The 23634-nt window shown below is 46.0% G+C and overlaps 1 protein-coding gene across 1 annotated transcript in view; it reads left to right on the top strand.

Moving 5' to 3' along the window:
• COL6A3 (collagen type VI alpha 3 chain) overlaps positions 1-23634 on the top strand; it is a 91355-nt gene that overhangs the window by 28172 nt on the left and 39549 nt on the right. The window contains exons 5-13 of the mRNA XM_003813107.6: positions 5724-6308; positions 7992-8591; positions 9884-10456; positions 12226-12834; positions 14901-15506; positions 18060-18674; positions 19948-20547; positions 21199-21536; positions 22818-22896. Coding sequence (XP_003813155.3) covers positions 5724-6308; positions 7992-8591; positions 9884-10456; positions 12226-12834; positions 14901-15506; positions 18060-18674; positions 19948-20547; positions 21199-21536; positions 22818-22896 — 4605 coding nt within the window. The remainder of the gene's footprint in view (positions 1-5723; positions 6309-7991; positions 8592-9883; positions 10457-12225; positions 12835-14900; positions 15507-18059; positions 18675-19947; positions 20548-21198; positions 21537-22817; positions 22897-23634) is intronic.

Below are 23634 nucleotides of genomic sequence, written 5' to 3'. Positions count from 1 at the left end.
GACCATGGCATTGAGCTCTAAAAGTCAGTGTTAGACGTGTGCTCATAGAGTATCTTTCCAAAAGCAAAGATGGAGTGAGGGTGTCTCCTCAAAGTCCTTTTGTGCTAGGGTGCTGAGAGTTATACTTCTGAAGGTAAGAAATAACAGTGCAATCACTTGATGAAATATTTATGAAGTTTTTTTTTTCTTGTGCTTGTGAAGTGTAGGAGTAATTCTCCTGAGTGACAATATTAGGATACAGGCTCAAATGGAGGGCCTTTGGCAAAACAGCCAATTGGAGTGGTTTAAAAAACAAAAAAACCAACCAAGTCACATAAAAAATATGCACTTAGCAAACATAGGAGGTATGGTGGGGGCATCAGGATGCATAGCCTCCTCTACCTTTTGAACTGTTTTCTGAGACATCAGTCACTTTTCAGACCTATCAATTTCATTACCTAGGTCAGGCCAATAGGATGCCATTTGGTAAATCAGGGACACAGTGGCCCCCAACAGTTTCCAGAAACACCCAACTCACTTCCAGTGTTGCTTACACACTGGGATGCTCTAATGAGATTAGTCCTTGACTATAAGACCTTATTCTTCATTGTCCTTCCAGAGTATGGGCTCAATGAAAATTGGTGAATGGATACCGAGGCTCCTATAAGACTCTGATTATCATCTGCAACCAATCATCTAAATTTTCTTGGGTGAAATAACACATTGTCACAACTCTTATTTGCTAACTTTATAAGTAAAGTCTGGGTCTACAAGATAAATATTGTAAGAAGATACTGCTTTACCCATTGTATCAATTACAATTGATCAAGGGAGGTTTTCCTTTGATAAAGGAGTGAAAATAATTTAAAAATAACCCTTTTGGAGAATATGCCATTGTATGAAATTAAGAGTAGAAGATTTTAAAGTCTTAATTAAAAACATCACTATCTATTTATTTAAGGAGCTGACCTCTACTTAATAGTGCCTTGCTAATCATTAGTTCTAGTTGCTGCATTCATGTAAAGGCAACACACCACATTTCCTTACAAGGGTTACAAAATTCACACTGAGTTAGCTTGAATTTGCTTCAAATGATTTTAAACCACAGCTTTTGTTGTAATAAAAATTACAGGTAGAAAGCTCAGGCTATGGCATCTCTACTTAATCTGTACATTGGAACTGTGACCTGGTGATATAGCAAGAAAAGTATATGTGAGTGTTGCCTTCCGGAGAAGGCTGTGTCTGGCATTTATTTAAGTTTGAAAGGCCAATTCTGTGTGGCTTAGCTTTTGCTGCATACAGTTTTCCAGCTTTTCCTCTCACTTGATGGGACCATAAAATTGGCCCAAATCCTCCAGATGAGCTAATAGAGAGACTAGAATTTTGAAAATAATGTTCTGAATGCAAATGGACATTGAGAAGCAATGGAAACAGTGTGCAGGACTACCTGCCCGGTGCCTGGAGCTGCTCATGCTCATTCCATCATGGTGCCGTTTTGTGACTCTGGCAATTAAGAAAACAATCAAGTGAAAATTTATGACCTGCTGAGGTTTCTCTGAGCTTGCATACTATTGGTGTGCATCCCAAAGTATAGAAGCCCAGAGATTTCTCTATGTTTTGCAGACACCGACGATGCAACATGGCTGTAGATGGGAAAGCTGGTCTCTGGTCTTGGGTCTTCTGTGGACCTGCCATGTGATCCTGGGCAGGTCATGCAACCTCTCTGGGTTTCGATTTCTTGAATTTTTGACAAAGGAATTGCACCAGATGAAGATATGTCTGTACCAGGAGAAGTTTCAACTTTTTAATGAAAATGGGCAGCACATGACCCTTGTTTCAGATTTTCCCTAGCCAAGTAGAGTTTCAACCCCTTGATTACAAACATCATGTTTAATATCAATGATTAACTTGTAAATATTCAACAAATATCCTTGACTATCTGGCATGTGCCAGACACTATGCCAAGCACTGGAGATATGGTGCTGTTTAATGAGACAGATGTGGCTGCTCGTCTGTTACAGGATAATGGGGAAAGAGACAATAATAATATAAACTAGTGACCAGGCAAAATATTCTGAGCATGATAAGTTGCATTGGGGCATTCAACAGGGCTGTGATAGGAAGACTGGGGAAGAGAATTTTAGATCAGGTGGATGGAAGGCCCTGAGAAGGTGTGGAACTGAAGGCAGATGAGCATGCGGAGAGCAGGGGGAAGAGTGGTCCAGGCAGAAGGAAGAGCAGGAGGGGTGGCCCTGCAACACGAAGGCACTTAGTCCCTTCCCAGAACTGTCAGAAGGCAGTGTAGCTGGAGCACACTGGACAGGGAGCCTGAGGTTCAGACTCCCTGGATGCATGGAAGCTGGAGAAGCAGCTGCTGTAGGGGGATGAGAAGCCACAGGGAGTGGAGCCTGTGGGCTGGGAGCCAATGGCAGAGGAAGGTAGGCTGTGGGTTAGTGGTGGGGGCAGGGGCTCTCCTCTGAGGGCTTCTATTTTCTCAGAGACAGATGAGGAGGCCTTGGAGGCAGTGGCAGAGGGCTGAGCAGAGAGCACAGCCATGAGACAGTCATTCTGGAGGACAGGACAGCCAACTTCCCAAGGAGGCATGGGAGGATGGTGGGCAGGCACAGGTCTCCTGATGGGGGTCTGGAGTTCCAAGCGTGGCATGCAGGTACCTGGTTGTGTGGTCTTCTCCAGGAATGTCCACTGCTTGGGTGATGCATGAGGAAGACCGTGGGCCTGATGGAGGCTTTCAGGAGAGTCTGATGGAGGTGCAGGGATGAGGCATGGAGGAAAACAGAGAGAGGCGTGGGAGGAGGGCTGAAGAGGGTTGTGCCATGTTAGTGAGGAGTAGCAGGACCTTCAAGTTCATCTCCCAACAAGGCAGTGAAGTCAGGCCCTGCAGAGCCACATTAAAGAGATAAGACAGCTGTGTTTGGGTTGATATTTATGTCAAGTGGAAGGAAATGCGTATGCATCCCTGACGTGGCTCACAGAAGTGAGCTGTGAGAATCCCAAGGTTTTTATCACTGGGTCAGAGGAGATTCATGGTGCAGCCCCCAGAGAAATGAAATGATTCTGCAAAGCCTAGGTGAATTGCGTCAGAGTCATGAAGCAAACATAGGAATTCAGTTATTCTTCCAGTTACTCAATATTTTTCAGTGTTTACTGTATTTGGCTAAGCATGGTTCTAGGCATATCATCTGTTATGAGCTCCCATGACTTGAATAAAAATCAAACGTAAATGACCTTTTACCTAATCAAAGGGGACTCTGGGACAGAGCCTCTGGGAACCAGAGGTGCATTTCAGGGTTCCCAGAGCTGAATCCTTGTTGGGTGCAAGGAGACTGGGCCACTTGTTTCATTAGATCTGGAAGGTATTCCTTCCCGCTGGCTCATCGGGAGAACTTTTAGTGATGCAGTGGTAGGGGGAGGGAAAACGTGGGAGGGGAGGGGATGATATTTATCTTCTCCCACCCCAAGAGTTGTGCCATTGCTGGTACTTATAAAGAAGAATATAACAATCTGGGCCACTTGGTATAGGAGCAAGGAGCTTCTGAGGTCATTGTTATATGAGTATTTGTCTATTTTTCTGTCATGTGTGATATACATAGTAAATACATGAGTGGTAGATTCATGGTATAGCATATATGGAATTTATATGTGTCTATATACGTGTATGTGTGTATCTATCTATATACATATATATTCTCTCTAATGGTACAAAGGTATAAGTCTTCTAGAGATCTACACATTAGTTTTATCTGCAAAGATATTTTAAATCAAAATGAAGGGGTAGCCCAGAGAGACAGCATGTTCTAAATTAAATGAAGGAAGGAAAGCCCAGAATGGATGTTCATAACAATGACCATGAAATATTGAGGAAAGGTTCAATGATGTTCTGCACACATTGTTACACCAGTAGGCAACTGTGTTATTGTATTAAGGACGTTGGTGCATAACATGTTACCCTTCTCTTAGAACATAGACCTTGTCTTGATGCTACAGGTGAGCACCCAGATGAGGCACTGCTGTCTTCATTTGGCATGTATCAGCGATTCTCACCCCAGGCATCACGCTCCCAGCTTCTGGTCCAAACAACTAGAAATGAACTGCATTTCAAAAATGTGTTCTAGGCTGGATGTGGTGGCTCACGCTTGTAATCCCAGCACTGTGGGAGGCTGAGGCAGGTGGATCACTCAAGGTCAGGAGTTTGAGACCAGCCTGACCAGCATGGTGAAACCCCATCTCTACCAAACAAAACAAAACAAAACAAAACAAAACAAAAATTAGCCGGGCGTAGTCATGCATACCTGTAATCCCAGCTACTCCGGAGGCTGAGGCGGGAGAATCGCTTGAACCCAGGAAGCGGAGGTTGCAGTGAGCTGAGATCGTGCCACTGCACTCCAGCCTGGGTGATAGAGTGACATTCTGTCCTAAAATAAAAATGAAAATAAAAATATGTTCTAGAAGGTAGCTCTGATTCTTAGAAAGTTCTTCCTTACCTTCATCCCAAACTTTGTTTCCTTTGTCTGCTTTTACAAAATCAATTTGCCATGCAATCTATCTGATGGAATACAGTAACAGAGGACTCTTTTGCAAAACAGTCCATCTCAGGTTTAATCATTTATATTCCTCTACTTCTTGGAAGCTCTGTCAGGTTTTTGGGTTAGGTGTTGTGGTCTTAACAGAGTTCATGGTTCTTGCAATATGGGCGGGGTGCCTGCACATGGATACAGCAGTTCACAGTCACTGTGAGACAGTTATCTTATTGAGATGTTTTTGCTTTATGGTTTGCCTTTAAGTTATCACTGACATATTACTTAGGATCTTTAAAAACAGGTGTTTTTTTTTTTTTTTTTGGAGATGAAATCTCACTCTATCACCCAGGCTGGAGTGCAGTGGTGCAATCCCGGCTTACTGGAACCTCCTCTTTCCAGGTTCAAGTGATTCTCATGCCTCATCCTCCTGAGTAGCTGGGATTACAGGTGTCTGCCCCCACGCTCGGCTAATTTTTGTATTTTTAGTAGTGATGGGGTTTCCCCTTGTTGGCCAGGCTGGTCTTGAGCTCCTGAACTCAGATGATCCACCTGCCTCAGCCTCCCAAAGTGCTGGGATTACAGGCGTGAGCCACTGTGCCTGGCCAAAACGCAGGTCTCTTAAGTGAAAAATGTTTGCGGCACTTGCTGGCTTTGATGCTGATTTCTTTTTTATAAGTTTTATGTTAAGTAATTCTTTCGTCTGTCAAATGAAGACAGGGAATATAGAACTGAAGAGAACAGGGATGTGCAGGCTCTTTCAGCTTTTGCACTTGACAATGAGCATTTTGAAATCAAGACTGTGAGGCAAAGGGTTCTCTGAGCAGACATCAGTGGTTTCTTTAATTATTCAAGCAATGACTTCACTCTGGCCAAGTTGTGTATTTAACGGCAGAAGAGAACTTATTGAATTTTCAGTGACAGCATACAAAACAGGTGGCTACTAAAACTAAATTTGTTTTTGTGCAACTATTTTGTAAAAAGTACTGACTGGGCAGGGTGGAAGGTGAGCCAGCTTTCCTCCAGCAGGTGGGGAGGCAACCATAACTTATGTGTTCATTAGGACAAATTCCCTTTGGGGTGGCCCTGTGGTCACATTGGCCACAGTAAATGAGGGTGTCCTTTAAATGGAGTTAGCTTTGTAGAAAGTCATTGTTGATTGTGCTTGGTAAGGCCATTCTAATTGCCTTATAATGTTGCCACCTACAGTCGTTGAAGTCAACAAGAGAGACATAGTCTTCCTGGTGGATGGCTCATCTGCACTGGGACTGGCCAACTTCAATGCCATCCGAGACTTCATTGCTAAAGTCATCCAGAGGCTGGAAATCGGACAGGATCTTATCCAGGTGGCAGTGGCCCAGTATGCAGACACTGTGAGGCCTGAATTTTATTTCAATACCCATCCAACAAAAAGGGAAGTCATAACCGCTGTGCGGAAAATGAAGCCCCTGGACGGCTCGGCCCTGTACACGGGCTCTGCTCTAGACTTTGTTCGTAACAACCTATTCACGAGTTCAGCCGGCTACCGGGCTGCCGAGGGGATTCCTAAGCTTTTGGTGCTGATCACAGGTGGTAAGTCCCTAGATGAAATCAGCCAGCCTGCCCAGGAGCTGAAGAGAAGCAGCATAATGGCCTTTGCCATCGGGAACAAGGGTGCCGATCAGGCTGAGCTGGAAGAGATCGCTTTCGACTCCTCCCTGGTGTTCATCCCAGCTGAGTTCCGAGCCGCCCCATTGCAAGGCATGCTGCCTGGCTTGCTGGCACCTCTCAGGACCCTCTCTGGAACCCCTGAAGGTATGGTGGTGATGGCTTCAGACACACAATGGGGTGGTCTCCAGGCAGGGCCTTTAAGAACAAAACAAAATGAAGTGTGTTTGTGTTTAGCTAAGAGACAACAAATGATGAAAACAGCAGCAACAAACACGATTTATTCCAGGTTTCCTTTTGCACTGGGTTGAGGATTGTATGGTTTACAATGTCATGCAATAAAATTTCATATAAGAACCATATGATTTAAACCATAGGACCATGGGCCACCACCTGTCTTTGAAGCTTCTGGCCAAGGAGGTCACATCTCAGTTCTTATTGCTTGTCAGATCCCTGTGTTCTTCTGTTTCTACTGGTGATTTCTGTCCAGTCTCCTCCTCATCACCAGGATGTAGCTTTCCTTTCCTGAGTTGTCCATCTACTTCTAAACAGCCCCAGTCTGAGCTGTTTAGGGCACAGTGTCCTCAGCTTTTAATCCCTCTCTTCTCTCTCATTAAGGGATTACCCTCAATGGGAAAGCATATTGAATGGCTAAGTGTGGAGTTCAAACCTAGTGGTTCTTCAAATCCCTCATTTAATATGATTGCCAGTGGAGAGTTATTTTTAAAGACATTATACAGATCTATGAGCTAATGAGTTGAAGAAATACAATTCACCGCCCTTAATGAAGAGAAGATGAGCATCACAGAATGATGCTTTCCCACCTTGCAGACTCGATCACTAGAGGATTGCCTGATGCAGGCATGACCCATGCTGCCTGGATGCATGCTTTCTCTTCACACTCCCTGGTCTTCTATATCCATCTCTTTCTCTCTCTCTCTTTTAAAATTTTTCTCAAAACTTTTAATCCACACTTTCATAGCCAAAGTTCAACTTAGGATACAATTAGTTGTGAGGTCTAAATTACAGTAGGGCATCAGGGAAGAAATAAAAAATAAAATTTTAAAGGCACATGCTAAATGTGTTGGGTCAAATACACTATTTTGAGAATTATACTTTTTATTCTTAATGTGTATAAGTTTGGCCAAGCCTAGCAACTAGTCTCCTTCTATTTTGCTGTGTATTTACGGTCCCATCATCTCACTTTGGGGGAATTCCCCTGTTGGATGATTGCCTAGCAAGACTGTGACTTCCTAATAGGAGAAGAGTCCCAGTGGAGAATGACAAATGGGGAAGTCTGAAGAAGACTTCAATATGAGACCAGCCTACTTTCGCTATTTTTTTTAGCCTTAAGGAACTCGTGTTCTCAGGTTAGTGAGGGCTAACTGCTTCTGAGCTATGGATGGAAGACCCTCTGTTAGTGGGTAGAGGTGAGCCCCAGAGGATCCAGCCAGGCAAACTTAAACCTGGCTGGGATGAGTGATATGGACTGATGCAGCACCTTCATAGTATTCATTTTTAGGGAAGGAGTGTTTGGTTTCAAGGATTCTGATCACTTTTGTTGTCTGTAAACATTCTAACTTTGATGTTGTAGCTCTCTTTGAGCCAACTTGGTTTTGTAAACTCAGCTACCAATATGTCTCACAAACAGCAGCCACCACCAGAGGAAAATATGCAGCCATCTGCCATATTTTACAAGATGGACATGCTTTGCCATGCTGACTTTCTCTGTGTTCTAAATGTTGGCATGTGTGCACGTGTTGTAGGCACACATGATAAAACTCTCCGTGGTTGTGTATGTCTCACTTTGTTTTCTGTGCTTCACTGCAGTTCACTCAAACAAAAGGGATATCATCTTTCTTTTGGATGGATCAGCCAACGTTGGAAAAACCAATTTCCCTTATGTGCGCGACTTTGTAATGAACCTAGTTAACAGCCTTGATATTGGAAATGACAATATTCGTGTTGGTTTAGTGCAATTTAGTGACACTCCTGTAACGGAGTTCTCTTTAAACACATACCAGACCAAGTCAGATATCCTTGGTCATCTGAGGCAGCTGCAGCTCCAGGGAGGTTCGGGCCTGAACACAGGCTCAGCCCTAAGCTATGTCTATGCCAACCACTTCACGGAAGCTGGCGGCAGCAGGATCCGTGAACACGTGCCGCAGCTCCTGCTTCTGCTCACAGCTGGGCAGTCTGAGGACTCCTATTTGCAAGCTGCCAACGCCTTGACACGCGCGGGCATCCTGACTTTTTGTGTGGGAGCTAGCCAGGCGAATAAGGCAGAGCTTGAGCAGATTGCTTTTAACCCAAGCCTGGTGTATCTCATGGATGATTTCAGCTCCCTGCCAGCTTTGCCTCAGCAGCTGATTCAGCCCCTAACCACATATGTTAGTGGAGGTGTGGAGGAAGTACCACTCGCTCAGCCAGGTAAACCTCCCCTGTTGCCGGGAACTCCCTCTCCTTCCTCAGACACCACCCTAGAGGGTAGTTTGCCAGTCTGAACTCAAGAGCACTGTGGACTGTACAAAGACAATTGGCTCCCTTCCATTGAAATAGTTTGAATGGGGACTTGAGACACTGTACCAGCAAGGCTGGACTCTGTCTAAAGGGTGTTCACGAAGGAAAGTCTAGAACATCCAGCTTATGTTCTGTCCATTTTGCCTCACCCTTTATTCAGAAGGATTTTTTTTGCCTCTAATGACTGTGAGGATTCTGGAGTTCGAATCCAGAGTTGGGGATCATGGGGTGGAGGGAGACAGAGAGAGATTTTTCTTACATGAATATGCCTTGGGATTATTTAAATGTTGAAATTGTATTTTTACATGATTTTTAAATGTTCAACATCTGCTGTATCTAGAAAATTATTTGTTATAAAACAAACAAAGGGTGCATCTTCATGCAATGGTAAAATGGTTTCTAGGGGAAGGCTAACTTATTATTATTATTGCAAATTATTATGGTGGTAAGATATGGTTGTATCAGATCTACCAGTCTGCTAACATCACACAGATGAATGGCAAGACTAAACCAATTGAAACCTAATAAAAATAGTTCTAAGAATTGTTTGAACTGAGAATGTTATTTACATTACACATTGCGGTGCCATAGGGCCTGTCATCTGTGTTTCCTATTGTCTCATTACAACAGATTGGGAAGCATTGACAAGGAGCCTGACCCACACAGCAGTAATGGGCACTATTGTGGGTCTTGGCCCGTAACCTCAAATTTAATGATTTGATCATTCAATTACAGCAGATTCATGGCAACCCAGTTATCTTTGAGTGGTTGACCCATATCAGCCCCCCCTTTTTTTTTCTAGAGATTGAGATCAATTTTTTTAAGCAAAAGTATATTAAGGGCCATGTTTTCAATGCTTTTATTTGTAACAGTTTGAAAATGCTATCTGTTTTCCTGGAGCGATTGCCACCTGATGTAAGAACACAACCCGGTGGGGCTTTTCCCTGGCTTGCTTTATTGAAGAAGCATGATGCTAGATGGGATAGGCTGTTCTAGTTACTAGCTTTGCAAATATGCACTGCTTTGAAATAGGACATTTTCAAGACAAGTGGTATGAATTTGGGTTTTCTCTTCTCTTGCTGGCACAGTGGTCATCAGATGAGTTTCACCAACTCCTGTTGTCAAATGGTGCTGGGCTAAAGTCGCTTTGGTGCCTGTTATGCTCTCGTCCCTCATTGTATCCTAATCTACCTTCATTGCAGAGAGCAAGCGAGACATTCTGTTCCTCTTTGACGGCTCAGCCAATCTTGTGGGCCAGTTCCCTGTTGTCCGTGACTTTCTCTACAAGATTATCGATGAGCTCAATGTGAAGCCAGAGGGGACCCGAATTGCGGTGGCTCAGTACAGCGATGATGTCAAGGTGGAGTCCCGTTTTGATGAGCACCAGAGTAAGCCTGAGATCCTGAATCTTGTGAAGAGAATGAAGATCAAGACGGGCAAAGCCCTCAACCTGGGCTACGCCCTGGACTATGCACAGAGGTACATTTTTGTGAAGTCTGCTGGCAGCCGGATCGAGGATGGAGTGCTTCAGTTCCTGGTGCTGCTGGTCGCGGGAAGGTCATCTGACCGTGTGGATGGGCCAGCAAGTAACCTGAAGCAGAGTGGGGTTGTGCCTTTCATCTTCCAAGCCAAGAACGCGGACCCTGCTGAGTTAGAGCAGATCGTGCTGTCTCCAGCGTTTATCCTGGCTGCGGAGTCGCTTCCCAAGATTGGAGATCTTCAACCACAGATAGTGAATCTCTTAAAATCAGTGCACAACGGAGCACCAGCACCAGGTATGGTAGAGAAATGCTAGTTGCTCTGCCACTCAGTTCTCTAATGCATGAGTTGAGGGTAGGCTGCTGGCCACTGGTCCTCAGATAGAAGCCCTCCTTGAGTTTACAGGAAAGGTGGAAAATTAATCACCTGCTGGTTTCAGCAGGAACAATAGAATATGAGATGTCTTTCCTTACTTTGATTCTCTAGCTGCTCTCTCAGGAGAATGAGGGTGAGTATTTTTAAGGGCATTAGATTATTTCATAGTAAGACATGTTATAAAGATTTAGATATCAGTGGTTAAAATCCTTTTTTAAAAACAGTTTTTATGGTATGCATAATAAAAGCCATATCATATGGTTACATTGTACCTAAAACAGCCTTCATCTTCATATTCACCCAATGCCTTTATATTGTTATAATTTCTTCATTACATTCATTAAAAATTAAAGGAGTAGAAGAGGCAGATAACTTTCCACCATAAACTCTGCATTAAAATCCCCCAACTGCTAATTGACACTGCCGTGACTTTTCATTTAACCATTTTAATTTAGTGATAAAAATGCAGTGAAGAGAGTAATTTCCCCTGTATGCCTTTTGATGAAAAATGAAGACTCCAGAGCCTCTCCTTTGATTACTGGGCCCATTGGCCGTTGGCTTGGGATGGTAACTCCGACATCTGGGTTCCGTTTCCTCCCATTAACCCACTTGTGACTTGCAGCAACTCAATTGAAACCTCCCATCGATAAAATGCTAGTGGTTGTGCAGGTGCTGCCATCTCATATCTCTCCTCCCATCCCAAGTTTTTTCTTGAATACATCTTTGAAAGCTAACAATACTCTTCAAGCATTGAAAAGTTCCAAAATAAAAGGGGTCCCTATATTGGTGTATTAGTTTCCCATTGCTGTTATAACAAAGTAACACAAATTTAGTGGCCAAAAACAAAACAGGCCTGGTGCAGTGGCTCACACCTGTAATCCCAGCACTCTGGGAGGCCGAGGCGGGCCCATTGCCTGAGGTCAGGAGTTGGAGACCAGCCTGACCAACATGGTGAAACCCTGTCTCTACCAAAAATACAAAAATTAGCTGGGTGTGGTGGTGGGTGCCTGTAATCCCAGCTACTCTGGAGGCTGAGGCAGGAGAATCACTTGAACCCGGGAGGCGGAGGTTGCAGTGAGCTGAGATTGCACCACTGCACTCTAGCCTGGGCGACAAGAATGAAATTCTGTCCACCCCCCGACCCCTCCACTGCAAAACAAAAACAAAAACAAAAACAAAAACAAAAAGAAAAACAAAAAACCTTATTATCTGACAGTTTTGAAGGCTGGAAATTGGAAACCAGTGTCGCTAAGCTAAAATCAAGGTGTCAACAGGCTGTGTTCTTTCTGCAGGTTCTAAGGGACTCTCCATCTGCTCACCTTTTCCAGCCTCCAGGGGCCGCCTGCATTCCTTGCCTCCTGGCCCTGTCCTCCATCCTCATTGCCAGCAGCTTGGCACTTTCTCTCCTCTCTGACCTCTGTTTCCATCCTTACATCTTCTCTCTAACTCTGACCCTCTTACGCCCTCTTATAAGGACACTTGTGATTGATTACATTGGGCCCACCTGGCTAATTCCAGGGTAATCCCCCCATCCCCAAATCCTTACCTGAATCACATCTGCAAAGTCCTTTTCTCAAGTTCAGGGATTTGGACTTGGACATCCCTGGGGTGCTCTTATGCAGCCCACCTCGTTGATATGAAATTGCTGCTCTGATGTCCTGTGTGAGTTACCAGGCTGTCCTCCTCCCAGTTTCAGGTGAAAAGGACGTGGTATTTCTGCTTGATGGCTCTGAGGGTGTCAGGAGCGGCTTCCCTCTGTTGAAAGAGTTTGTCCAGAGAGTGGTGGAAAGCCTGGATGTGGGCCAGGACCGGGTCCGCGTGGCCGTGGTGCAGTACAGCGACCGGACCAGGCCCGAGTTCTACCTGAATTCATACATGAACCAGCAGGACGTCGTCAACGCTGTCCGCCAGCTGACCCTGCTGGGAGGGCCGACCCCCAACACCGGGGCTGCCCTGGAGTTTGTCCTGAGGAACATCCTGGTCAGCTCTGCGGGAAGCAGGATAACAGAAGGTGTGCCCCAGCTGCTGATCGTCCTCACGGCCGACAGGTCTGGGGATGATGTGCGGAACCCCTCCGTGGTCGTGAAGAGGGGTGGGGCTGTGCCCATTGGCATTGGCATTGGGAACGCTGACATCACAGAGATGCAGACCATCTCCTTCATCCCGGACTTTGCCGTGGCCATTCCTACCTTTCGCCAGCTGGGGACCGTCCAACAGGTCATCTCTGAGAGGGTGACCCAGCTCACCCGCGAGGAGCTGAGCAGGCTGCAGCCGGTGTTGCAGCCTCTACCGAGCCCAGGTACGCAGGGAACTCTTTGCATCCTCACTCGGTGTCATTGTCTGGGGCTACTTGTCTGGACTGTGGGCCACAAGGTGTTCTCAATTTTGCTTTTCCTGCCATATGAAGTGAAAACTAAAATTACAGGAAAATTTAGGAACCCACATGCCCTTTTTGGCCTCGATGGGCAGAAATGGCAGAGGTTCAAGGGGGGAGATGCTAAGATTCATGTTTTGGGGCAAATTAAATTCTCCAAAAGGGACATATATGCAGCTTGGAGTTCAGGACTCCTTAACTTTGCATGAAGGCTTCTGTCTAGATATCCAAAGGGAGTGGCCGTCTAACTGATAACGCCTGTTCCGTATCAGTCCTGCGCCCCCTGGTAGGTTTGGTCAGCAGCCTTCTGTGAGGCAGGAAGGAGTCTGACCAGGGACACTCTGCAAGCTGGGACATAGACTCTGAAATATTGGTATCTCCAGAGCCAAGGTGTGAAGATAATTTTGACTTTGCTTGGTGCTGAGAAGTGTCTTAACTGGCAGGAAGGCCACCTGGCTCTTATGACCATAGTTTATTCTATTTTCTTCTTCCTGTTCCCTCTTTCTAGGCCTGGTACAATAAACTAAAAAATGGTGGGAGCCCTGGTGCTGAGAAGGAAGGAGGAAAGATATATCTACCTCTCAATAAATGTCCTCCAAGGGCCACTCTCCTGGGGCACTCGGGTTGGGGGGTTCACAGTGGTGAAGGAGGCAGATGCGGCCTTGCTTCCTCATATGCACTCACTCGCCTGCTCTTCCAAGAGGAGAGAAAAGAAGGAAAGTTGGGGAGGAGCGGAGGAAGGAGTAAAAGCAAGTGAAAGGAAATCACTGCAGGATACAGTGGGTGATGAGGGAGGTGAGGATGACTATTTGGGTGCAACTGAGAGGGGCTTGGTTTCTCCTCGCTGGTGTCTGGGGAAGAGAGCAGTGTGGCCCACCAGGTTTCTGTGGGATGTTCCTGAGCATTTATGATCAGGTAAATTTGGGCAACAGTGGGATAAACAAAGTGAAAGAGGCTTTCTTTCTTCCTAACTAAGGCACTTTGTGTGTCTCCAAGACAAGAAAGGAAATGCAACATTTCCAAAATGTATCTGCCTGCAGGAGGCCTCTGTGATGCTGTGTCTTGGCCCCAGATTGCCGAGAATGGACTTTGGGAATATTGTCACAGTGCGGGTGCAGCTTCTGTTGTCAGGAACGTACATTTCCACAACACTGTGGCTCTTTGCCCACTCACTCTCCTGCGCTCCAGAACAGCCTCCCTCTTTCCCCCTTCTCCCCATTCGGAGGCTTCTCTCACACCTCTCCTGACCCAGCTGACTCTCAGCTGGTAATCTTGAGTCCTATTTCTCCAAGAAAATGCAAGTAAACCCGAAGAGAGCTGTCCCCGGCCACGTCATCCCATGGTTCCTTGGGTGGCCTGTCTCCGCTTCCTCAGCTCCCTTTCCTCTCACCTGCTCAGTGGCACCATCTGCAGTTCCCTTTCTTGCTCTTGTGTCACCCTTTCTCCACTGTGCTGGATGGTTCCATCCATGATAAAATGCATTGCTTCTTCTCTCTTAAACACCCTCTCTGATGCGCCACTTCCCCTGCCAGCAGCACCTGTCTCCTAAAGACTTATCTATACTCTAAAGTTCCTTTCCTCTCATCCTCTCTGCGCCCAACCTACTTTGTCATTCACCCTTGCTCCTCCCCCAAGTGCTCCAGTTGAGGTCACTCCATCTGACAAGGTCCCTGTCTCTGGCGAAGCCCAGTGGCTGACCCTCGGGTCCCTGAGCAGCACCTGATGCAGTGCAGGTCACCTCCTTCCCAAGTACCATCCTTGCTAGTGCTGATGCAGCTCTTCTGATTCCGCCTCCGTCGGGTTTTTCATCCTTTGCTCCCCTTCTCTCTGATGTGTAAACACTGAAATGCCCAGGACTCCCACTTCTTGGACTTTTAACAGTGGTGTTAGGATCCCCTGCCTGTGAATCCATGACAAACTGGGCGGTGGCTCATGAACGCTAAGAATTTGGTGACGATGAAGGTGAAGCCATGCTCACATTTGTTTCTCAGGTGTTGGCGGCAAGAGGGACGTGGTCTTTCTCATCGATGGGTCCCAAAGTGCCGGGCCTGAGTTCCAGTACATTCGCACCCTCATAGAGAGGCTGGTTGACTACCTGGACGTGGGCTTTGACACCACCCGGGTGGCCGTCATCCAGTTCAGCGATGACCCCAAGGTGGAGTTCCTGCTGAATGCCCATTCCAGCAAGGATGAAGTGCAGAACGCGGTGCAGCGGCTGAGGCCCAAGGGAGGGCGGCAGATCAACGTGGGCAGTGCCCTGGAGTACGTGTCCAGGAACATCTTCAAGAGGCCCCTGGGGAGCCGCATTGAAGAGGGCGTCCCGCAGTTCCTGGTCCTCATCTCGTCTGGAAAGTCTGACGATGAGGTGGACGACCCGGCGGTGGAGCTCAAGCAGTTTGGCGTGGCCCCTTTCACGATCGCCAGGAACGCAGACCAGGAGGAGCTGGTGAAGATCTCGCTGAGCCCCGAATATGTGTTCTCGGTGAGCACCTTCCGGGAGCTGCCCAGCCTGGAGCAGAAACTGCTGACGCCCATCACGACCCTGACCTCAGAGCAGATCCAGAAGCTCTTAGCCAGCACTCGCTATCCACCTCCAGGTGAGATGGGGGCGTCGGAGGTTCTCCTTGGAGCATTTTCCATATGAAAAATAACAGGCTCAAAGGCCATGGTACTCATAATAAATTAAATTAAAATAAAGGTTGTATGCCTTTACCTTTATGGTTTTTTATTTTGAGACAGGGTCTGGCTCTGTCGTCCAGGCTGGAGTGCAGTGGCATGATCATAACTCATTTTAACCTCTGCCTTCTGGGATCCAGCCAACCTCCCACTTCAGCCTCCTCAGTAGCTAGGACTACAGGTTCATACCACCACGCCCGGCTAATTTTTGTATTTTTTGTGGAGACGGGGTTTCGCCATGTTGGCCAGGCTGGTCTCAAGCCCCTGAGCTCAAGTGATCCACCTGCTGCGGCCTCCCAAAGTGCTGGGATTACAGGCCTGAGACACCGCGCCCAGCACCTTTATGTTCTTCATGCCCACCAGCCAGACCCCACCAGGACACACCTGCGACTGAACAAGTTGGGTCTATTGCTCATGGCATCCAGGGAGAATGCATACCGTGGCAAAGCATGGGGGCATCTCCATAGGAGGGTGGCCGGAAGGACTGGGGGGACTTGAGCTAGTGGCAGGTCATTTTGTGGAAGGCTTAAAGAAATGGAACTGTGGCCTGGATTGGATGTTGTCAAGACGTGGAGGTGATTCTGTAGCTGTATCTTAAGTCTTACCTAGAAGCAGGATGGCCTTGGTATAGATTGGTAGAGAAGAGCAGTCACTCTTATTAACCAGGACAGGGGGTGTTTTTGTCCTTTTTGTGGTTTGCACCATGTTTTTCTTTTTGTCTGTGTTCAGATAGGGTTACAATGTGGTCTCATTTTCATCTTGCCCCATTGTGATCACAGAGTAGCCTTGTCTGTTGTGGGGGTTCTGTGAGATCATGTGTGCTCAACAGGAGAACCCCAAGGCCATGTGTGCTGGACCAGCTCCCCAGTGCAGGGGCTGATTCTCTCTTTCTTAAACAGCTCCATCACAAGAGCTGCTCAGCTTCCACTATGCTGCATTTACACTGTAAATTGCCCAATTGTGTATGAGGCAAAGGGCAGGTTGAAATGTGTGGAGTAGCAACATACAAGTTTAATAAAATAGCATCTGAGGAGTACCTAAAATTCTAACTAATAGGAAAATGTGGCTCATCTTTCTCAGGATCTTTTGATTAATTTTATTGTTAAAAATGCACTAGGCTGGGCGTGGTGGCTCACACCTGTAATCCCAGCACTTTGGGAGGCCGAGGTGGGCTGATCATGAGGCCAGGAGTTCGAGACCAGCTTGGTCAATATGGTGAAACCCCATCTCTACTCAAAATACAAAAATTAGCTGGGTGTGGTGGCACACACCTGTAGTCCCAGCTACTCGGGAGGCTGAGGCAGATGAATCACTTGAACCTGGGAGGCAGAGGTTGCAGTGAGCTGAGATCGTGCCACTGCACTCCAGCCTGGGTGACAGAGCAAGACTCCATCTAAAAAAAAAAAAATTAAACCAGTTATTTAATAGAATTAAATATTTTTAAAAATGCGCTAATGTAAAGAAAATGAGTCAGGGTGGGTGGGGGAAGCTGGGCATGGCGGCTCATGCCTATAATTCCAGCACTTTGGGAGGCTGAGGCAAGAGGATCACTTGGGCCCAGGAGTTCAAGAACAGCCTGGGCAACACAGTGAGACCCTCATCTCAAAAAATAAAAAAAAAATTTTTAATGAAATTTAAAAAATAAAGGCACGGGCATGGTGGTTCATGTCTGTAGTTCCAGCTACTTGGAGGATAAGGAGGGAGGATTGCTTGAGCCTGGGAGGTCAAGGCTGCAGTGAGCTCTGACTGTGCAACTGCACTCCAGCCTGGGAGATAGAAAGAGACCATGTCTCAGAAAAAAAAAAAAAAAGAAAGAAAAGGAAACAGAGGAATAATAGTGAAAAATAAAAACTTCATATAAATGCTAGAGATGTGTGAGCAAAAAGGAAATACAAGGGCACAAATGCCTGGGGAGCATTAATATGACCCCTTGGATATGGCACTGTGTTATACGTACCCTGCCCCCATGGGCTGAGACTGGGCCGCATGCTGGGATGGTGTTGGGCTCCTCAGGGGTCTCACTTGCTAAGTGATGGCCTTGGACAAGGTGAGAACCTTTGGCCTCAGCTGTTTCTCTTCTTGTACAACAAAGATATAGATCCCAGTGGCCTTGGTCTCTTCTGGTAGCAACAGTTCATGATTCTGTAGATTATGGTAGCCCAAGATTGATTTCTAAATGTTGCTTACATTTTAGAAATCGGTAGTAACCCAGACCACAATGCCAAAATTTAAATAGAGTAAATTCAGAAAGACATGTTTTGGATAACTTCAAATATTTCAAGGAGCAGAAATTGTTTTGGTGTAAAAGGTCCAATTTTTAACGGCTAATTTCAAAAAGCCCGAGATACAAACAACACAGGCATCTTGGGATATAATCTTAAGGTTGATTAGGATTATGGTGCAAGGTGCACACCAAACCTGGGTGAGGGCTACTTACACACTGAATGTTTCCCTTTTTCTTCTTTGATCTGCAGCAGTTGAGAGTGATGCTGCAGACATCGTCTTTCTGATCGACAGCTCTGAGGGAGTTAGGCCAGATGGCTTTGCACATATTCGAGATTTTGTTAGCAGGATTGTTCGAAGACTCAACATCGGCCCCAGTAAAGTGAGAGTTGGGGTCGTGCAGTTCAGCAATGATGTCTTCCCAGAATTCTATCTGAAGACCTACAGATCCCAGGCCCCGGTGCTGGATGCCATACGGCGCCTGAGGCTCAGAGGGGGTTCCCCACTGAACACTGGCAAGGCTCTCGAATTTGTGGCAAGAAACCTCTTTGTTAAGTCTGCGGGGAGTCGCATAGAAGACGGGGTGCCCCAACACCTGGTCCTGGTCCTGGGTGGAAAATCCCAGGACGACGTGTCCAGGTTCGCCCAGGTGATCCGTTCCTCGGGCATTGTGAGTTTAGGGGTAGGAGACCGGAACATCGACAGAACAGAGCTGCAGACCATCACCAATGACCCTAGACTGGTCTTCACAGTGCGAGAGTTCAGAGAGCTTCCCAACATAGAAGAAAGGATCATGAACTCGTTTGGACCCTCCGCAGCCACTCCTGCACCTCCAGGGGTGGACACCCCTCCTCCTTCACGGCCAGGTATGCACTGTGTGACCCATGACTACAGAGTGTGACATCATTTTTTTTTTAGTTAAAAAAGTAATCAGTAGTCATTTTTAATAATTTTCTTCTCTCTGGGTTGTTTCTTCAGATAATATTAGAAATTAAATACTGGAAAAGTAGTTCCATTGAAATTGCAGCAGGAAGCATATTATTGATCTTCCATCACTCCTGAGACTAATCATAGCCCCATTGAAAGGTTCTGTAGTGTTGCACTGAGATAATTACAAACTCATTGGCTCTCAGAATAGGATGGCATCTTTGAAATCAGCCAGTCCATGGCCCACTGAACATGACTTTGAAGTTGGCCCATGCCTACTGGCCAGATGCCCAATATAGTCCAGGTCCCCTCATTCCTTGGCCTGGTGGGACCATCAGGGAGCACCTTCCTGGAAGACTTGCAGTCGTCCACCTCAGCTTCTACCCCGTGCTCCTGGTTCTCGCCTTTGGGGCTGCAAAAGCAAAGTGGATCTCTCCACCAGCCCGTATTTTTCTTTGTCCCTTCTCCAAGTAATTGCCATGTAGACATCTGAAGCAAACCATTAGGGTTGTTTCTTCAAAGGGGAGCAGTATGCCTGTTTCCCTAGCTCACTGCTCCCTACCAGGCTGCCTGTGGCACATCTCACATCCCTCACACTGTGTCTCATCCTTTCTCCTCTCTACTCCAGTCTCAGTTGCTTAATTATAATCAAGAAATTACCCTCCACACCACTGATATTCAGCCAGCTCCTACAAAGCTCTCAGACCATCATCCAAAAGTTAAGGGGTCTCTTCCTATTTTACAATCTGTTTCTCCCAGTCCTTCCTTGCTTTGCCCCTAACACACATCTCTTCACTTCCAGGAACCATTTAAAATTCTTGACCACAAAGGAAAGTTCTAGTGGCATTTTGTAAAACACCTGAGATCACAAATGTCAAAGCCAGGTCCCTATTGAATTCTTGTCACAATGCCATTTTGCACGGGATAACTGAAGTTCTCTGTCACTGAGTTTTCACAGAGTGTGACATCAAATAATTTTTCTCCTTTCCTTTTTGTTTAGAAGATTTATCATTCATCTTCTTGTATTTAGCATGTTTGGGAGCTGCAAATTCAGGAACTACAGGCTAAAGAGGCATGGATTTGAGTGAAGGTTTCACTGTGAATAAATTATTAGGAATGTCTTATTTCAGTTATTTAATTTTACCTTTTGTGTATTTATGTTCTGGGTCTGGAAACCTAATCTCTCCTTATTTTCACTTTAATCACTTCTAGAGAAGAAGAAAGCAGACATTGTGTTCCTGTTGGATGGTTCCATCAACTTCAGGAGGGACAGTTTCCAGGAAGTGCTTCGTTTTGTGTCTGAAATAGTGGACACAGTTTATGAAGATGGCGACTCCATCCAAGTGGGGCTTGTCCAGTACAACTCTGACCCCACTGACGAATTCTTCCTGAAGGACTTCTCCACCAAGAGGCAGATTATTGACGCCATCAACAAAGTGGTCTACAAAGGGGGAAGACACGCCAACACTAAGGTGGGCCTTGAGCACCTGCGTGTAAACCACTTTGTGCCTGAGGCAGGCAGCCGCCTGGACCAGCGGGTCCCTCAGATTGCCTTTGTGATCACGGGAGGAAAGTCGGTGGAAGATGCACAGGATGTGAGCCTGGCCCTCACCCAGAGGGGGGTCAAAGTGTTTGCTGTTGGAGTGAGGAATATCGACTCGGAGGAGGTTGGAAAGATAGCGTCCAACAGCGCCACAGCGTTCCGCGTGGGCAACGTCCAGGAGCTGTCCGAACTGAGCGAGCAAGTTTTGGAAACTTTGCATGATGCGATGCATGAAACCCTTTGCCCTGGTGTAACTGATGCTGCCAAAGGTAACTCCCATTATGTGCATATTTTCCATCCTTTCCTGTTGACATTTGTGCCTCTTTAGCTGTCTGGTCCCTGGTGCTGACCTCTGGAGTCCTTAGGCATTTGGTAGCTTCATACATTTACTTATACCCACTGGGACTGGTCCTGACACCCACCTCACCACTACCTAGGGCGTTCTTCCAAGACAAGAGTAGAAGTCTATCGTATTTTGCTTTTATAAGATTTACTTTTCTCCCCTATTCCTTAATCCCTCAAACAATTCAGATTTATTGATTCCTGTGTCTAATTATAGATTTATTAGATCAAGTATTTGAGATCAGAATATTTGATTTTCAAGTGCTTTTAATTTAAAGCACAAACTTGGGGTGCATCTAAACACCAATGGTGTATCATCACACCAAAGTTAATTAACACCACCAACAAAGCTGACTTTTTAAAATAGCTTACTATTTGGCACCTAACAGCTACCCTCATTTCTCTCTGTGAGAGGGGTGGATCGAATTGCTTCTCAAAGCTCACACACACAGGATCTCATTTTGCACTCGAGTGCGATGCCCTGGTCCTCTGCCTGGGTTGTCCCTATTGCTGGTATAAGTAGAGTTCATCTCCTCAGCCCCAGCTGAGAACTCATCACCTGCATTTCTCTTTTCCAGCTTGTAATCTGGATGTGATTCTGGGGTTTGATGGTTCTAGAGACCAGAATGTTTTTGTGGCCCAGAAGGGCTTCGAGTCCAAGGTGGACGCCATCTTGAACAGAATCAGCCAGATGCACAGGGTCAGCTGCAGCGGTGGCCGCTCACCCACTGTGCGTGTGTCAGTGGTGGCCAACACGCCCTCGGGCCCGGTGGAGGCCTTTGACTTTGACGAGTACCAGCCAGAGATGCTCGAGAAGTTCCGGAACATGCGCAGCCAGCACCCCTACGTCCTCACAGAGGACACCCTGAAGGTCTACCTGAACAAGTTCAGACAGTCCTCGCCGGACAGCGTGAAGGTCTGTGGGGCCAGTTGGTTCAGGTGCTCCCTGGGAAATTTCCAGATTTTTACTGGAAAGGAGGAAGCCCTTCCCCCAAGTTAAATCCTCTTCATGTTTCACTGGGTTGTTAGTGTCTATATGGAAAATCTCTTAGTTATTAACTGATCTAATGTCATGTACTGTCTTCCTCATTTTGGTAGTCTTACATAAGCTCTAAAAGAATCCAGGAAATCAGTAGTTTAACTTGAATGAGTTGAATTTGTGATTGATTTATGTTTAATTATAGTCCAGTCAGGTATGTTCTCCACTTTCATTTCTCTGTGTGTATGTGTGCATGCATGCATGTGTGTATATACATGCATATATATTGTGTAGACACACACCATGTGAGTTTGCTAGGGATCATCATGAAGTACTACAGCCTGGCGGGCTTTTGGAACAGACATTTATTTTCTCACAGTCTTGGAGGCTTGACATCCTCGAGGTGTCGGCAGGGTTGTTTCCCCTGAGTCTTCTCTGCTTGGCTTGTAGGCAGGGGTCTTCTCCCTGTGTCTCCACATGGCTTTCTCTCTGTGCATGTCTGTGTCCAAATCTCCTCTTCTAAAAGGACATCAGTCATACTAGATTAGGGTTCACTCTAAAGACCTCATTAACCTTGATTACCTCTTTAAAGACCCTATCTCCAAATACAGTCCCATTCTTACGGTACTGGGGTTTAGGACTTAACATACAAATTTTGAGGGGACACAATTTAGCCCATAACACATGCACACATGCACACACGCACATGCACCCACAGACATGCACCCACACACATGCACACACATGCACCCATACACATGCACACACATACGCACCCACACACATGTACACCCACACACCCACACATGCACACACACATGTGCACACACATACATGCACACACATGCACACACAATGCACCCATACACACACATACGTACCCACACACATGCACACACATGCACGCACACATGCATGCACACATATGCATATGATTTGCAGAAACTACATCTTAGAAATATGAGAATGAGATAAATTGTTTTTATTGTCATTGCTGCTTGTCTTTTTTTAAATAAATTAAGCACTCAAATATACTCCTCCATTTTAAGTGCAATATCAAAGTCTTGTGAACATGGGTAATCATTCCTCAACTTGGGCCCTCAGTTTCCTTAAGTGTAAAATGAAGGGTTTGAGACAGCGAGTCTCTCAGTTTTCTATCAGCAGTCTGCAACACTCCTTTTTAGTTTTCCTGGGATTTGACAGCTCTCTTATCTGCAGGTGGTCATTCATTTTACTGATGGAGCAGACGGAGATCTGGCTGATTTACACAGAGCATCTGAGAACCTCCGCCAAGAAGGTAGGTGCCAAGGCTTTCTAAATATGACAAGTAAACCCTGGTGAGGCGGGGTGTACTGCTCTGCTGGAGAGAAACCTCTCTGCTAATGCAGTGCCCCAAGGGAGCAGCGTGTCTTGGGAGACTCTTCCTCCCAGCGTCGTGGCCCTTCATCACCTGCTTGGAGCTGTGGGATGGAGCTAACAAAAATTCTTTCTGTACTTAGACAGCTTTACTGCTGTGTTGTGGCTGTTCAGGTGGTAGAATGTTCAGAAAGCATGATGCTTTTGCAAAAGATCATGAAATATTGATTCACTTAACTTCATCATATAAACTAGGAATTAATTACTAATAAAAATACATTGTTCTATTTTTGGTTTGCAGTTATCACAGTTCAACATTTAATAACACTACACCCAAATAATACAAAGAAAATAATGTAAGCAATGACGTACCAAACATAAGGTGACAGCCATGCCTGTTATCAGATGTGATCTTTGACTCTTCACTTGCTTTGGCGTTTGCTAGCACTGACTATCAGAAAGTGGATGCCATTACAGAGGTGTAATTTATCCTAAGAACGTTCTATTTATTAGCTTACTTTTCCCAAGCAATGGAGATGAGGCTGCTATTATCTGATTTCGGAGGTGTTAGTATTTCAATACTTCCCACAGCATACTCATGTTACAGAGGGCCTGAGTTTGAGAACTCATGCATGAATACACTTCATGGATGCCACTTCCTATATTTTTAGTAATAGGT

The sequence above is a fragment of the Pan paniscus genome, chromosome 13, assembly GCF_029289425.2.
Source record: "Pan paniscus chromosome 13, NHGRI_mPanPan1-v2.0_pri, whole genome shotgun sequence".
In the NCBI taxonomy this organism is placed as follows: domain Eukaryota; kingdom Metazoa; phylum Chordata; class Mammalia; order Primates; family Hominidae; genus Pan; species Pan paniscus.
This window is presented reverse-complemented; position numbering and strand designations above follow the sequence as displayed.